Source organism: Excalfactoria chinensis, chromosome 1 (genome assembly GCF_039878825.1).
Source record: "Excalfactoria chinensis isolate bCotChi1 chromosome 1, bCotChi1.hap2, whole genome shotgun sequence".
In the NCBI taxonomy this organism is placed as follows: domain Eukaryota; kingdom Metazoa; phylum Chordata; class Aves; order Galliformes; family Phasianidae; genus Excalfactoria; species Excalfactoria chinensis.
Window position 1 is genome coordinate 80,972,887 of NC_092825.1, and position 17,567 is coordinate 80,990,453.

Here is a 17,567-nt window from a genome sequence, read left to right on the forward strand (position 1 = left end):
TACTCCCAGTGCTTTTTGCAGGTCTAAAATGTGTGGCTACTGCTTGAGAACCTCTGTGGGGGGGAAGCTGGCAGTGTTGTGCAGAGACATATTTTCATCTTTTTCAAGCCTGAGGGCTATGGATAGTCAGCAGAAGCTGATGGACCTGCCCACAGTCAGCAAACTAAAGCTGCCTTTATGAGTGCTCTTAAATTAAACTGTCACTCAGACCCATGCTTTTTGACTTTCTGTAAGTGAAAAATTACATGTTAATTAATAGCAAGTACTGATAGATTTTTATAAAGAGCTTGGCTTGGGTTTGTGGGGATATTTAGAGGGTTTTGTCTCTGCCTTTGGTTGGGAAACTCGTTACAACAAGACAGTTCATTAAGTCCTTCATAACATATTGTAAGATACATCATCAGAGTTCATCGGAGGAGGCCTGAAAGAGGAGGGGTCATTTGTTTTTGTTAAGACATCAAGATCCCCTTATTAACATGTTTTCGTTATTTAATTAGTGCCAACACTGTTTCATAATGGGCAAAGATCATAGTAGAAAGCAAAGCCCTCCGTTACATGTTTTGTAGCGTGAATTTTCAGAGTATAACCATGCAAGTGATAAAGAACGATGCTCAGCCCTTGTGCTAGCAGTGAGCTCAACAGCTTAACCAACTCAGTCTTAAAAGAAGTCAAACACCAAACTTCCTGCCACTGTGTGCACAACTCCTCATGGCTAAGATACCTTGTTTCTTCATGTCAAACTCACAGTCCCCGCATCAATTTTCTAGAATAAGCATTTTGGAAATAGTATTTTATTGTAGTGAAAATATCATTATGCTTATAGGTACACACACAAACAGGGAAGAGACACTGTATATACACTGAAATACCACAAGCTCAGTGTAACCGAGAGTGTGCCCAGCAAGTAGTTAAGTACTATTAAGATGTACCTGGTCCCAGCTGCCCTGAGAGCACCGGGTCACACTGTGTGACCTCTGTCTGTCTTGTAACACTTGGTCACAACAGTATTAAGCTGCACCGTATGCCACTACCTTGTATTATTTGGGCTTACAGTGATTTCTGTAAACCTTTCTTTGATAGATTTGTGGCTCTGCTACTTGCTGCCCCTCAAGGCAAAAAGATACCATGCATGCAAGCGATCCAACAAGGTTCTCCAGAACACACAGAGGAATTGCACTCAAATCTTTACTTGCTTAGATAAATCAGCCTACAGACAAGTAATTCTCACTAACATTGAACTTTAAAAACTATTGTGTAGCTGTTGGCACGTGTGGGCAGAGAGCTACAATTATCTTTGTAAAGACAACAAGCAGCTTGGACTTGGTTACAGGTAGAAGCTACCGTAGCCCTGACTGCAGTTGTCTCTAACCAGAGCTCCCACATACATTAACAAGTGGTCAAAGCTCCCTTCAGAACTTCCCAATAAAATGCAATTTCTGTACTCTGCGAGGTTCCCATGTGTATTTAGCTGCTCTAAAATGCTTCAGGAGGGCTGCTTCTGCTGGAGGAAGACTACCCTCACTGAGAAGAGTCTGGCTCTTCCCCCTAAAGAAACTATTGTCATTCACCAAATACATATACATATGAATAGCACAGCTTGATTTTGAAACACAGTTCATGGTGGGTCAGTATTGCTCAGTTCAGGAGGAAAAAAAATATATGAAACCAATGTTTAGCTGAATTCAACACTGAGTAAATACTAACTATGGTTTTTTAAAAAAAGATGGGCACAAACATCACTGCAGTATTTCATCATTAACCTACTCATCTTTCTATGTCAGCAGTTCAATCCATTCTGAAAATAAGCTGGTAAGGAAATACACAACAAAGAAACAATGCATCTTAACAACAGATTGTCTATGTACAAAAAAGTCAATGTTAGTCACTTAAGCTTTATACAACATTTGTATGATAGAAGACCTGCTTGTGTCTCTGGCAGGAACAGCTGGAGTGCCAACCATCGTGACATTATAACACTGTACTGCAGGAGTGCCCTGCTGTGCTCCAGCACCAGATGTGGCCACTACAAGCCAGCAGTGACGCTTACTGTGAGGGGAGATCATTTCAGAGGGCTGCAGCCTCAGCACTGAGCTGTTTTGCTAATGCCAGGTGGCATATGTTTAATCTGGCAGTTGTGTGAAATAACAGCATTTCCAATGAGGTTATGTTCACATTTATGCTTTAAAATAATGCTAACGGCGTTCTATCACTGTGCTTCTCTCCTACAAACCATTCACGTGCAAACCACATTCTTCCCACTAGCGCTTTGTACTTGTGAATTCACTACAGTAGACTCCAGTGAGGGGATAAATACCAGACAGGATTTTAAAGGTGCCTTTTATTTTCAGTTTATGCACGTATCTTCTCTTTTCTGAGGAGATTTATTTTTTGCCTTGGTATACTGTCCATTTCAGAGTTAATGAAAAATGAACTTTCGTAACCTCTGCCACTTCTGATCACCTCTTAAAATTGTCACTTCACGCAGAGAAGCCAGAGGTAACTGAGATAAACAGACATCTGTACATTTCAGCCATTCATTTAGAAAACATCTGTATCCATCCATGCAATGTTAAGACTATAAGTAACTTTGCAGTTACATCTGAGCCCCTTGCTATGGCAACAAGGTAGTCTTTATCTCCCACGTGCTCTCTACTGATTTCTTTTTATTTTCTTAAAGCAGCTTCCTGAAACGAAAAACAGAGAAGCAACGATTAAGTTGGTCTCTTTCAAGCTCTGGATTCAACACTTACATGAGGCAGCCCTTTCTACTTTCCAGCTGTGGAAAATTTAGAAGCCGATTTGTCTCAAGATGAAAATATGTACAAGTGACATGGAAAAATGTGAACTGCAGTTATTTTCAATTAAAAAACAAAACAAAACTGTAGTTGAGGACTTTGGAACACAGGGGTTGTGCTACTGTAGCTGTTTTTAACCTGATCCCAAGAAATTGTGCTTCAGAATCTTTCAAATGAACAGAGCTATCTGTGATTTTCTTATTGCTACAGTGAGAATACAGTTTGCAGGAGACTGAATGCTGACACTTAATTCCTTGATAGAATCATAGAATTACCCAGGTTGGAAAAGACCTTGAAGATCATCAAGTCCAACTGCAGCCTAACCATAGTACCCTAACTCTAAAAACCCTCTGCTAAATCATATCTCTGAGCACATCCAAACGGCTCTTAAACACATCCAGGGATGGCAACTCAACCACCTTCCTGGGGAGCCTATTCCAGTATTAACTACCCTTTCTGTAAAGAAGCTCTTCCTAATATCCAACCTAAACTTGCCCTGGCGCAACTTGAAGCCATTTCCCTTGATAGCCTTTCCCATGCTTGACTTTCATCAAAGCACACAGCTCAGAATCATACATTTTCTATTCTGACAACATGCCCACAATATCAGATGGTAGTACTGCACTAGTGACCTGCTGGGTTAGCTGCCAAGTCTTGCAAACTCAAGATAAACAAAAATGCTTTTAAAAATTTCTCTTCCTAATAAAACAGGTGGCAGCAGCACCTACATTAAAAGCGTTAAGAAAGGTTCTATTTGTGCTTTCAGGACCAAATTGATGTTAGTGCTTTTCTGATACCTGTTAACTGTGGGACTCCCCTTCACTATTTTTAATGTACTTGCCTACTTGTAGCAGTGATTAAATTAAGTCCTTTAAAAGCATTGAGCCTCTTCAGAAAGTAATGAAATCTTAACTTGTAGTGCTCCAGCACTTTCAGACCCTTCATATGAAGAATATAGCAATGTAGTAGAGGTTACATAAGAAAACATCAAAGTAATTATACAGACAAGATATTTCACTCACATTTGATGCTGCCTAACAAACTCTGCAAACTGACGGTCCTTAGCGTAGAGCTCTATAATTCGAATTCTGTCCTGAATTTCCTAGAATACAAGAAAGACAATTTTAGGTACGTAAGAGAAATTAGAGTACTACTGAAACTGTCTATTTCTTTCTCCTGGAAAATAAAACTCATATCCTTTGCTATTTCAAGGAGGAGACCTTGAAATTGGACAGTCCAGGGCTAAAATTCTTCTTTGTGCTATTTTTAAAAGCGGAGCGCTTCAGTTTTGGAATCTAGTCATATTTTACGGTTAAAACCAGGGTTTGGATAGAATGTGACATTTCAACTGGCGTGAACAGAAACATTTCTCTCTCATAGATACTTTCCCCACAACCCTGGCTACAGGGTGGATTCACACCTCTTACAATTGCTTAAGGATTTGGGGCTTGCTCCTGGATGTAAATCCCTTCTCCTCTTCAGTGAATCATGGATAGCACCTATACAACAAGGTAGGAGGACAGAATGATCTAACTTGCAGGTTATATAAGTACTAAGCTTTAAAAACCCTGCATTAAAGGCCAGGAGGTTTTTACAGCATTGCTGATTCCTGCATGTCAGTTGGCATCAAAAGCTAAAGGCCATGTTTAGCACTAAAGCAAACCCTGTGCAGTTACTTAAGCATTCTGCTCTTTTATCACGTGAAATTCATTACAAGCCAGAACACATACATTCCTTTCTGTATACCTGTTCAAAAGGATTTCTTTCCCTGCTTGCTCTCTTCTTTTAAACAGTTGCAGCAGCTGTAGTTGTGACTTATCTATCTAGAGCATAGACTCTTGAGAAAGGTTGAGGCCTCAAATTGCAATTGTTAAATAATGTTATTTTTCACAAGATCTTTTCGATGGCATTATGAAAACAAGGTCATTTACCTCCTTAGTAAGCTCACTGTTTTCATAAATGTGCCTTATCTCTTCACTGCTGTAGTCGGTAGATGTCTCTGCACTGGTAGAACTGTAGGACGTTAGCTGAGGGTATCTGCGATAATAATGGCTGTAGCCAGTCGTATCACTTTCATACATGGGGTTGTATTTAACTGCGTTCTCAATGGACGAGAGGCTGTCACCCTGCCTGGGGGAGCAATGAACAAACAGTGAGCTTCTCTGCAGCCCAGAACGGCAGCAGACAGACTAAGGAAGCCTGGCACTCAGAGGTGCACACAAACCCTGCTGCTGGTCAGCTGCATGATATAAGGCTTATGATGGAATTATCCTTACTGTGGCAGATGTGTTTTGTAATACTAGATGGTGTCACATACCCCTGTGAGACCTCAGGGTCGCTCTTTGTGTACTGGTCTCGAAGAGTCCTTGCCAAGAAGAAGATAACAGCAGAAGCCACCAGAAGGAAGCCTGCCACAGAAGCAATGGCAATACCTACGACCAGGGGTTCAGACACATATTCTTCACAGTGCTCCCCTCTGTACCACCAGTTCTCTCCTACGCGACACCTGCAAAAAACAAACACCGGGAAATTAAACATCAACAACAACTGCAACTCTGATTAATATAAATGTATTTAATTTCTTCTTGTGGCACCTCGACAAATAAATGCCTTCACAAGTTTGAGCACCAACTTTCTTATTATTACTGGCAACAGCCTTTTGGTATTGCTGAATTATGTGAAGACAAGTAGAATTAGAAAAGGATAATGCATTTGTGATGGCAAACTTGCTATTTAGAGCACCCTGTAACATGCTACAAATGAAGTGTTCAGACTAAATAAAAGCTCATGCACTGATAGAGCCTTGCAGGTAATGTATCAAACACTACAAAGGTAAAAAACAATCTTTTAATGCTATTGTAATGCCAGTACATGAGTGTGTGTTAAATGAGCAAAATGCTCACAGTGTGTAAACTCTACAACGGTTAAATAAATACATAAAAGAAGGAGCTTGCTCCCAAGACTGAATCTTTGGAATTGCTTCCTTAATCAGCATTCATCATTTCTGCTTTCCTGCAGTTCTGAATATGAAAGCTTTCAGACTTTTAAAGTATACAGACTTACTTAAAATATACCAGTAAAAATAATATACTGCATTGCATTGCCTTTGGAGTGTTTTGTTATAAAATCTCAAGGAATTACAGCCACTCACAGCAGTGAGCCTCATTAATAGAAAACATCAGTAAATTAAGTCTTTTGACCTAAATATCTGAAATAGTTTCTAAAAGCAGTAACCGATACTTCAGCTTTTTCAAAAGCTTCTTCCTAAGTACTGGCCAGAGCATACCTGAGCACATGTGTTTCCTGTTAGCACTGTTAGGGAAATAGGATAAAATTTATACTACTATACACATCTGTGAGAGTAACTGTTTTCATATCACAAAAAGAAACCCACATTTTATTGTTTCTCCTGTTAGCTGCTAAGCCCCTAAGATCAACTTCCTTAAAGTTCTAAGTAAGCTTTATTAAAATAAAATCACATGAACTAATATAAATTGTAACTAGTTATCATAGTATCATAGTATTGTGCGAGTTGGAAGGAACCTTAGCGATCATCGAGTACAACTCCCGGGATTCGAGCTCTCTGTGTAGCAGAGCGGCACTTCTACCCCTTGCACCACTGGCGGGATTCGAACCCGAGCCTCCAGTGTTGCAAGCGGCAATTCTACCGCTACGCCACCGGGGCACACTATCGCTATCATATTTTTTAGAGTAATTCTACCTTTTGTTGATGGGTGTAATTAGATATTAAAACAGATTATTGCATTGATAAAAAGGGGAAAAAATAGCGCCGTATTAGAGGGCATATCAATTTATCAGTACCTTGTGCCATTTCAGTTACCTGTGAAATACAGACATCTGTTTAAACACATCTGAACCTTAAAAGGCAAAAATATCGCTCTGAGGCACGTCTTGATCTTCATATGAACCACACAGTATTTTACCCAAATTACCAATTCTTTCTTTTCTTTTGGGACCTTTCTCTTAAGTAAGAGCACTGTATTTAATGTATCTATGCTAAACGAGGAAGCCTTTCAAATCTGGATTTTTGTATTGGGGTCAACTAACATATTTTTTTATGAAATTATCTAACACTTTGCTTCTTAGAAAAACTTCCGGAGGGAAATTCTGTCCTCAAATTCAAAGAAACTGAAGTGAACGACTCAGTGTGCACCATTACTTCTATTTTTTTAGATAGCTTTACTTCATGGCATTTCTGTTCTATGAAACAAATTAATTACTGCCTCATTATTGAACTTTACTTAAGAAAACTAACAGTAAAACTGGGACCTCCACTCAACAGCGTTACATGGTTGATAATCACAAGCATCCCAAGTGTAACACATTATCTTAGGGAATTTTGCACACACCCCATGGAATGCTAGAACAGAGGAATGCACATGCATCAAACAGAAGACTACCTACCTACATATGGCCCCTTGCCCAGGGCTGATGTCGCACTTGCCATCATTCAGGCAGAAGTTGGGTTGCAGATCACAAATACTATTGCAGGGCAGCCCGTCAATGCTCAGGTAGCCAGGATTGCAGACACACTCAGCTTCCCCACTCCAGCGATTTACTAAGCATTCGGAGAACTCGTTGCAGGCCTGGAACTTGCAGGGATCTGCTTGCTCTCCTGAGAATACCCCCAAAGCAGAAAATATGAGCAATAGAAGAGAACATTACTTAAGGCAGATCACTGTTGCCATTTTCTCAAATGACTTTTTACTTAAAATAATCTGCCAAAATGCAGCAAGTGTCTTTCCTGAGTTTCAAAGGGCTCTGCTAAGGTGAACGAGCACTAAGATGTGTTCCTCTGCACTGTGCACATTAAGTGGTATGGCTAAGACCACCCAGAAAGCCAACTGAAAAGGCAAGTATAAAGAGTGTTCTTTTTCTTACTGGAACACGCTGTACCTCAGATGTTCTCTCTCTGCTGGAACTATATTTTGCAAATGAGTAAAACACAGCTGATCTCCAGTACTTCTTGTCACAGAAAATATAGGCAGCACAAAGAGAAGGGCAAGGGGACTTCAAGCACTCAGACCCTACTTGTGAAGTGCCTTTGTCTGCAAGGAACACAAGCTGGTTGTATATCTGATGTCTTGCATATCAAGCTTAAGAGGGCTGGCATGGAATTTAATATCAATATCACAAGATTTTTCATGCTAAATAGACTGCATTTATAGCAGAGCTTCCTCAGAAGCACAGCTGTCATTTGTCAGCAGTGTTGTTTAACAAAGGAACTATTTCCAGGTTGCTTTTATGGTACACTACTGGCTAACTTGGACAGGAAGGAAAGTTCCCTGTATCACAAATGGACTAAAAGGGCCAGAAATATTTTACTGCAATCAAGCTGTGAGTAGAAGAGTAAGTCAACAACAATTTTCTGTGTAGATACCTCATAGTTAAACTGGCTACCACTCATGGTGGCAGCCACATACTGAAATTCAAACCACATGTGAAAGTCAGCACAATAGAGATGGACACTACTGTTCCTGCTGACCAGTCCTCCTATAACTCCTCAATGAAAGTGAAGTGACAATTATGTAAGCTAGTTTGAATCCCATATTTCTACATGAGCCCCATATTGTTTGTTCAATGTGGGTCCCAGTTTGTTGTTCCTCTGTCTAGTCCCATAACAGACTTTTGTTTACTTAAACTCAATGAAAGTCTGTCCTGGGCTTTAGAAAAGCCCCACCTGTGAAAAGCAGTAGGAAATATCTGAGCTGTTAGGATCCTTAGTAGGTTGTTAAAACAGAATTCCTTGGTTCAAAACTACTTCCCTGCCATCTTTACCTGATTCCACATCCAGAGAGTACTTATCAATGGCCAGGTTCATGGTGTGATATGCAGTGTTGCAGAAGTCTTCCAGGATCATATACACAGCGTTGGTGACGTTTCGAGGCACAGGTTTGGCAAATTTCATTCGACTGTTCACCACAATGCTGCCATTTCTGAAGTTCAGGATTTCCAAATTCTGGAAGCCTGTTAGATTTGACTGAAGGTACGGTACCAGCTGCAAAACAAAGGACAATGACAGAAAAACTGAATCCTTGAATCTATACTCAAGCCAGTTGGTATTGCATCAGGCATCAGGAGTCTGAATTCGTTCATCCAAATCCCATGGCAAGGGTGTTAAAACTCTTCCCAACTGAGGCATCTTGCCAGGGTCCTGAGTACTTCACATCAAATATCAATTTGTAGACAGTTCCTATTTTACAGTTCAGATACACAGTTATAGGGATGTATGTGGAGCTCTCCCTTGTCCAAAGCAACACATACACGTCATTTCAAAGGGTATTTCCCTCAAGCATGTTATCCTTTTCTATCTCTCTCCTTTACTCCTTCTGTCTCAGTCCCAGTGTATATCCTGCTTCTCTCCCCATAGACTAAATCCAGAACAGACCGCAAGCAAATTAAGGAAACGTTATACTGAATTAAGCTACATTTGCTGCATCTACTGATACAAGCAGATCATCTGGACAGTATCACTAGAAAATTAAGATAATGAGATCGTTAGATTTAGAGAGACTACTGACTGAATAGAAAATGAAAACAAAACAAAATACAACCAATGATGTCCCCTACTACCCCCCACTTTTCCAGATAGCATTTTTCTAGAGAAGGACACATAACATTCGGAAACACCAGTCTTGAGTTACTCTCTGCAAAGAAGTGCAGACCAACTCATAATTACCAACAACTTCTATCTATGGAAATGGTTATTTAGCACAGAAATTATACTTACCAGTTCCAAGAATCGTTGCTCTAATGCTTTGTATTCAGGGGAATTCTTATTGAACAGGTCTTCTGAAAACATCATATTTGTAACCCGAAGACTGAAAAATACAACTAAAGCTCGTGATGGAACAGGAGTGCTATTTTGATTTTCACGTGTAGGCCAAGCCACACCAGCCATCTCTGTGGAGTGGGCATGGGTAGTTAGCTCCACATGACTGTCGGTCATGCTCTTTGCCTCTTCACTTGGCTCAGGAGAAAAGCTGACCATGCTCACATGATCCAGGTCCACTGAAACATCCAAGACTCTTGTTGTTTCATCTCCCAGCTTTGCTGAGGTAACCACAGATGATGACACTGTGGACATCATAGGAGGGAGATGGGATGGAAGCTCAACAGTGTCTGCTGTTGCAGTTACATAAGAGTTCAGAATGGTGCTGATGCTCATGGAAACATGTGTGTCATGTTCTGTACCATCCTGTCCAGCAAAACCCTCTAGAGCAGTGGCTTGATGTATTAAAGAAGGAACTGTAGTAGAAATTTGAGCTGCAGTCGGCATTGCTGATTGTATTGCCTGATCTAACGTCTTCTCTAGTACTCTGTCAGTAGGCCAAACATCAGCTGGCTTCTTCATTGCTAATCCAGTGTCTCTGCCTGCCAGTGATGAATCTAGGGTTTGCTGCTCTTCTGTGGAAGTATCAGTGCGTACCTCAAAGGGTTCTGCAGTCAGAACAGTTTCTAAAGAGCTTTTGTCCAAGTAATGTATTGTGGCAGCTTCACCTACATTTGACTGTCCTGCTGTGAATAATTCGTCCACTACTGGCCTGTCTTCATCTTGATGTTCAACTGCTACAGAAATGATCTCCTGACCTACACTGGACTCTTCTGGTCGTTCTACACTGAGGGCTGCAGTAGATGTAAGGAGACTATCCTCCATACCAAGAGTTACTGTAGATGTAAAGAGACTGTCTTCAACTGACAGACCTGTACTGTGTGCTAAAAAAGGATCTTCTCCAGTTGGCATGTCTACAAAGGAATAGTCCTCTGTTGGCTCCAAAAGTAAGGATGGTTTAACAAAAGAAGAGTCATCCAAGCTCAGTGTTTCTGTCTGTGTAGATGGCTCCACAAATAATGGCTCTCCTGTCTGTAGCAGAGGTACCTGTTGAGTTGTAGTCTCTGGAAAGACAAATATTTCAGACTCATCAAGGAAATCTTCTTTTATACTGACCACACCTTCATTCTCATCTTTGGAAGGATCATCATCTAATTTACTCCTAGAGTTAAGAATATAATCTAAGATCAGACCTTCAGGAATATCATCAGTTCTGATTAGCAAAGAATCATTATCATCATCAAGCCAGCTATCAGGACCAGGATAGAAAACTGGTTCCAGTGTTGCCACATCCCAAGGCCAAATACTTGGTTCCATTCCTTTTCCTGAACCGTCAAAAGCTGAACCAGATCCATCATCAAATAGAATTCTACCTCCAAGATAAATATCATTTTCACCTTCCTCTGGGTGTACTTCTAAAGGAAAAGGACTTTCTTCCACAGACTCATGCAACAAAGAATCTGCATTGCTACTGTCTGCATGACTACCCTGAGTTACTTCTTCCTTCTCAGCAGTCACTATTCTTTTTGTATCAGTCTCTATGACGGATGAGGAGGCCACTGTTGGTACAGAAAGCAAGGGAGCTGTGTAATCATCTGTAGATGGAGAATCTTCAGGCACAAGGTGAGAAGGGGGACTTGAAGGCAGAAGAAAGTCATCAGATAGTCCAGTATCTTCAAACTCTAAAAATAAAAACGAGCTTCCAATTAGTTTTTGTTTATACAAAAAAGTAAAATATAGTTCATTTTTTTTGTCTGTAAGTAGGCATTCATTGTGTTTACTGTGATATATACTGATCTCTTTGCATGCTGAAGTCTAAAGGATGCCTGTTGACCTCTCCACTTTTCATTCTGATATTCTATGAGCCAAATCAAGACTATACATTTAGTGAGTATTCAGAAACACTGATTTCCAAACTTTAACTTCAGTCAATGAACTTACCATCTGAAGAATCAGGGGCTGAAAGCCATTCCAGAGAGTCCAAAGAATCATGCTCTATTACCGGTGCAGTGACCAAAGCAGGAATCTGATTCCCATCCTCTAAATTCAGCCCATCCGGCAAAGATGTGACATCGGCTTCTGAAGAAAGCGGAGCTTCAGGTATCAAACTGACTTCAGAGTCCAAGCTTTCTGGTCTTGGTTGGATTTCGTTGTCATTGGACTCTTCACTATCTAAAGTGGAATCTGGTTTGGTGAAGTCAAAGGGCAAGGTATTGCTGACAGTTGATTCATCTGCTGAAGGCCGTTCAGCTGAAAAGGTGTTATCCTGAAACAAAACCATAACCACTATTACAGGGGTAGTATTGGCTGCCCACACTGGGCTGAACATATGAAGGTGTTAACCAGGGTGTTAACCAGGAGCAAAATAAGGTATTTTTGCTTCTGTGAGGAAGTAATGCAAAACAGCAGGAGAGGCCCAACTAGAAGGATTTGCAAACGTAATCTTTGCTAATAAGGTTCAGTGTTCATATAAAACGCACATCCTTATGACACATATTTTGCATCTGGTCATGACCACTAAAAAGGGAAAGAAGCTATTCCAATTATTCAGGTGCAGCTTCAGGTAATGGTACTTAGAGATTTACAGTCTATACTCACCCTGTGTCCTTACCTATTCCCTACTGAATAAATTGAACTGTCCATTACTAATTAAATCAAAGATAAATACACACAACATTGTCATCCTTCTGAAGGCATGAAGAGGTCCTAGCAGCTATTACTCATCAGCTTCATAATCATTATAGTAATTATGATATTATAGTTACTAGTATATATAAAACCCATTTAGAAACTGAATTTGACTGTATATATGCCCTATGGTTGTTTATTACTATCTTTTGATTTGTGAGTCTGAGAACCTGGGAGGGAAACAGTGATCACAATGTAACCAAGAATGCTTAGAATTTTGAATAACTTCACTCTCAAAGCTGAGATGCCAATGTGGAAAGAAAACTATCAACAGTAATGATGAACAAGGGGTATGCACAATGAATTTGTCAATTACATGAACTGCAGGAAAAGAATTTATTCTGAAGCCTCCAATTTGCACACTATTTACTTATAAGACCACACCCCAGTTATGATTTGGTCTACAGTTATAATACCGAGCACATTTTATCTTTGAAGATTAATCCATTCCCATGTTGTCTCATGAGGAAATCATATAGCAATAAATGAATAAATGGAGACATTAACTTATTTAATCAAGGCTACCAAAGTAAGCTCCCTGCCTGAACTCAGGAGTGTGCTTTGCACAGATACCTGTCCAGCTACAAATGCTGTGCAATAAGTCAGAAACTGACCAACAAAAGAGTCTTGAGATATGAAACACTGCCAAATGAAGAAAGGGAAACTTACTAAGAAATAACCAATTCCTGATGGTGATTAGTAAAGTTGAGTGGATAGCTAACAAAGGTTTTGGAAATAAATATGACAGTTCAAAACAAACAAAAAAAACCCCAAACAATATATATAAACATTTCTGTCTCTCACTGTTCCCTTCTAATCTCTCTCTGGCATGAATGATGTCTAAATATTTCTCAGTCTTGAAATTATAATCTTGGTTGAGATGCAGGTGTATTAAATTTTTATCTTCATTCAAACTATATTCAGGAATAAACACTTCAGGAATAAAGCAGTGAAGGTATTTCTCTCTAATTATTTGTCTACCAGAATTGACAAAGGTTTTTATAGGCACTTGTTGTGCCACCCAGCCTTCTCTTATTTTTGAATGTATGGTAACAATCAGTAGAAAAACATACACTATAGAGACATGTGCTCCAGCAATTATCTTACTTGGCAAAATTGACTATTATAAATAAACCCGTGAAAAAAAAGTTACTGTGCAAGATTAGAAACAAATTACACATATAAATTCCATAAAGAATGAAAAAGGACTACCAGCAATAGCTGCTCAATACATTTTTTATGTCAGCATTTCGTTGCCAGAAATTGCACTTCATCATTTATTTTAATGTGGATAGATGTTCCTATGACAACGAACATTATTCAAAGATTCTTGTTACAGTGCTATATATTATATTAACAAGTTTAATATCATATTGGCAAGTTCTTTTTTTGCTAATGTCTTGAAAGGCTTACAAATATGACAGATGACTGCAAACACAGAACACCCTCCCTGATTTTCCGTTTCCTGCTGCCAGAAAGACACTGTGTTCAATAAGCCAATGAATTCTACCTGTTGGAACTCAACTGAAATAACAAGAAAATACAGGTTTTAAAAGCTAGGCTTGTTTTTTTCTTCATTTTTTAAGAGATTTGTAAAAGTCAAATAAAGGAATTAATGATTAGTTGGTACCATCTGCTAGCAATAAGATGAAGTAATGATAGTCCTGTATTATGTCATGACCCTGTACGATTATACAGATCCAACTCATTCCCAAATCAGCCACAAAAAATAATAGCCAAACTCTTTTTCATAGGTAACAGGTCTACGTAACAATATCTACTTGAACCTCAACGGTTTGATATCTGTTCAAATACTTGAATAATCATTTCAGCCTTGTTTATTGTTAAAGCAGTTTATGAGTTTCTTAAATTCATCTGAAATTACTTCCCAGATTATCTGTACACATCCAGAAATACTATTCCCTAAAATTAGTTTAAGTGACATCACAGAGCCACCTCTACTACAAAATCTTCTTGCCTGTACACATCAGTATAAAAATGGCAGAATTGTCTTGTTAGAATAAACATATGCAACATTTCAATAAAGCTAGATCTAGTAAATAGAAAATAGAAAGCCCTTTCCTGAAAGTTAAATCCACACCATGTTTAAGCCACGTACAGCAAATTCATACGAATTTGCATTTTCAATACTAACAGTTTTAAAAAATCAGGGGAAACTGGCAACAAAGTTAAGGATATTCTAGCTGTGACCAATGGAACAGACACCATTGGCTTCTGTGAAGTTGCTAAGGATTTTGCTTCTATAAATGTTTCAGAAGCCAGACTGACATAAGGTTTGTTTGCGCTCGTAACAGCATCTCATAATGAGATGAGTGAAAACCTACTAGTAAATATAGGTGGTCCTGTTTTTTGTAACATGTATTGTGCTCATTTAATTTTGGAAGGCGTGTGTGTGTTACACAACAGAGCAGAAATCTACTGGGTAAATCCTTAGGCCCAGACAATGTCCCAACATTCAGCTGTCAGCAGAATTAATTAATTGAATCTCTTCATCACTGGCACCTCACTTGGTATCTCTGCTTGAAGCCCCACTGCCCTGTACAGACATGTTCAGGGGTACTAACTCTCCTGTCCAACAGGGAACACTCAGCTATGTCCTGAATTGTTCCAGAGATGTTCAGAAGAGATAATTATACATTTTTATAAGAAGGACCAGAAACCAGTGCCTACTAATTTTCAGTTTCCTTTGCATTGCGGTCAGCTGGTGGCTCAGTACCACTCAGTTGTCTGCCCCCTTTCTCAGTGGGATGGGGGTGAGAACAAAAAAAATAAATAAATGAAGTAGAACTTGTGGGTTGAGATAAACCTAATAGCTATAATCATTTACATATATAGATGTACATGACAAGCGGTGTAGAAGCAACTGCTCACCACCTCTTGCCAAATGGCCAGCTAGCCCCTAAGCAGCAGAAGCAAGTTAGAAGAACTCCCACCCCCTTCAAAACTCCTTCTGCATGATGTCATATGGTGTGGAATATCCCCTTGGCCAGTTTAAGTCAGCTGTCCTAATCCTGTTCCCTCCCAGCTTCTTTGGCTCTTCATGGAGTGCGGCCTTGGCTCTGTACAACACTGCTTAGCAGCAGCTGTAAGCACTGGCGTGTTATGGTGTGTTATCAACATTATTTTTCTCCTAGGACAAAACACAGCATCATACTAGACCTTCTGAAGAAAACAGTTCCATTCCAGCTGAAACTAAGACACTGCTGGCATCAAGGATGTGGACATCTTTTAAAACCTGAACAAACAACTTGCAGGTAAAATAAAACAGTAACAGAAGTAGCATATAAAACTTACCCTTTTACCTCTTCTAGCAGACAGCTTTAGTGCCTACAACTATTTCTCAACTTCCAAAGGAAGGTAGTGCTGTGAGTCAATTTTATTTATTTTTTTTTTAAGCAATTTACAGCCTAAACATTATGGCAAAAACAGACAAAGGAAGCCTGAAGAGCAAGTCATGGCTAGACAGCTATGTAATATAAGATGATCATAGGAAACTGTTGTTCAACAGATAGAAAATTATCAGATGGGAGATTTCACCAGAAGGTTTTGCTTTCCCAACTGCATACTTTACATAAACAATAAGATAGAGAAGCTCTAAGCACTGGTTTTAATTCCATCTTGCTTAATTAAGCTGTCTGAATGTGTGACAAGGACAGATGACAAATTAAAAGGACACCGTTCAGAACCATACTCACATCAAACTCCACATGCTCCAGCATAGTTGGATGTTCGGTAATCCAGGATGGATCTTCTTGGGTAGGGTGTAATATTTCTTTCACTAGGAAAACATAAACACATAGACTATAAAAGCCGCAGTAGAAGTGTAGAGAAAATGTTTTAGAACAATTGGTTTAGACTGGAAAACCATTTTTCATCACTGATTTGTGAGACCTTTTCAGAAAATTTGCCATAGAGATTTTGTTTCTAGAAATATCCCCAGATCACTGACAGGAAGTACAAAAAGAAAGAGCAGAGGGATGGGACACCCTCAATCCTCCACCAGCTATGGCAGGATCTTCGTATATTCAACAATAAGCCAGGTATTTCCTTTGTACTACTCAAGGCAAATACAAAATTACTCTGCTGAAGGTCATCTTCATGCTGAAGGCAATATGCGTCACATGAACTACGTCTCCTTTCTGTTCCTGCTAATTGTTGAAGTATTACTGGAATTGTATTCTACAAATGATGTCAGAGAAAAATTTGAGAAGGCAAATCTAATGGACTGAGCATGGGATACTACTCCTAATGACTTGACCGAGTTACCAAAACAAACTGCAACACCTTTGTGCTTATGGCTCCTTTTTAGTTATTCAGAGGGCTGATGAATCTTAAACAGTACTCACCATTAATAAGCTGGAGAGAGTTAGGGTCTAACGTCAAGGAACGGTTTTCAAGCAAGGCATTTTTCTGGAGGATTTCAGCAATATAATCTTGGAAATCGCTGATGGTGTAAACAACTGTTGGATTATCTTCTATCCCCATAAAGGAGTTGTCCTCCACCTTGTTGGAATGAAGGTTAATCAGGTCCCAAGTGGCATTGCTGATGGCTTCTCCATCAAATGTAACAGCATAGTGAACTTCCACCCCACTTTGGTTTTACAAAAAGAAAGAACACTGATGAGAACTGCAAGGTTTTTCAAACATAGCAATTGCAATACGTTTTTTTTTCAAAGAACCTGTGTCAGCACCCTTTGAAAAAAAATAATAATAATTAAATTATACTACTTTTAAGCATTCTATGTTAAAAATAACTTAATTTGTTTCACACTTGTATCTGCCTGACTCTGTTTTCTACCACTGATAAGTTCTCAAGGAAAAGGCTACCAAAGCATAACATCTGGTCTGGTCCCAGCCCTGTGTTTCTACTTCTGATGGTAGAGGGACCATCAAGAGATCAAAATACTGTCTCTCTGCCAGCATATCAGTAGAGCCAACAGCATGACTATGGTGAATGATTCTTTTAAGGTTGTGCCAATGACAGGAATGGCTCTGAAGTAAGAAAAGCCCTGACGACTGTCATCGAGAAGTGTCAGTCTGCATTAAATAATTCCTTTAGCCACTCTTAGATGGTATTTAATGCACTTTGTAATTGGGAAAGTTTTTCTAGACTCAATTATTATTTGTTCTTTAACAAAGATGGGGCTCTTAGTTGTCTGATCTAGTGAACGGCAACCCTGCCCAGGGGACTGGAAATGGGTAGTCTTTAA

General features: G+C 39.4%; 1 protein-coding gene across 1 annotated transcript in view; it reads right to left on the minus strand.

The window, feature by feature from the left end:
• Positions 1–779: 779 nt before the first annotated feature.
• The window catches only part of IMPG2 (interphotoreceptor matrix proteoglycan 2), a 34,531-nt gene continuing 17,743 nt past the window's right edge, over positions 780–17,567 (minus strand). The window contains exons 8-17 of the mRNA XM_072345407.1: positions 16,704–16,948; positions 16,053–16,135; positions 11,590–11,914; positions 9,547–11,330; positions 8,595–8,814; positions 7,221–7,431; positions 5,113–5,301; positions 4,727–4,925; positions 3,818–3,897; positions 780–2,684 (exon numbers count right to left, since the gene is read on the minus strand). Of these exons, the coding sequence (XP_072201508.1) occupies positions 2,672–2,684; positions 3,818–3,897; positions 4,727–4,925; positions 5,113–5,301; positions 7,221–7,431; positions 8,595–8,814; positions 9,547–11,330; positions 11,590–11,914; positions 16,053–16,135; positions 16,704–16,948 (3,349 nt within the window). The 3' untranslated portion in view covers positions 780–2,671. The remainder of the gene's footprint in view (positions 2,685–3,817; positions 3,898–4,726; positions 4,926–5,112; positions 5,302–7,220; positions 7,432–8,594; positions 8,815–9,546; positions 11,331–11,589; positions 11,915–16,052; positions 16,136–16,703; positions 16,949–17,567) is intronic.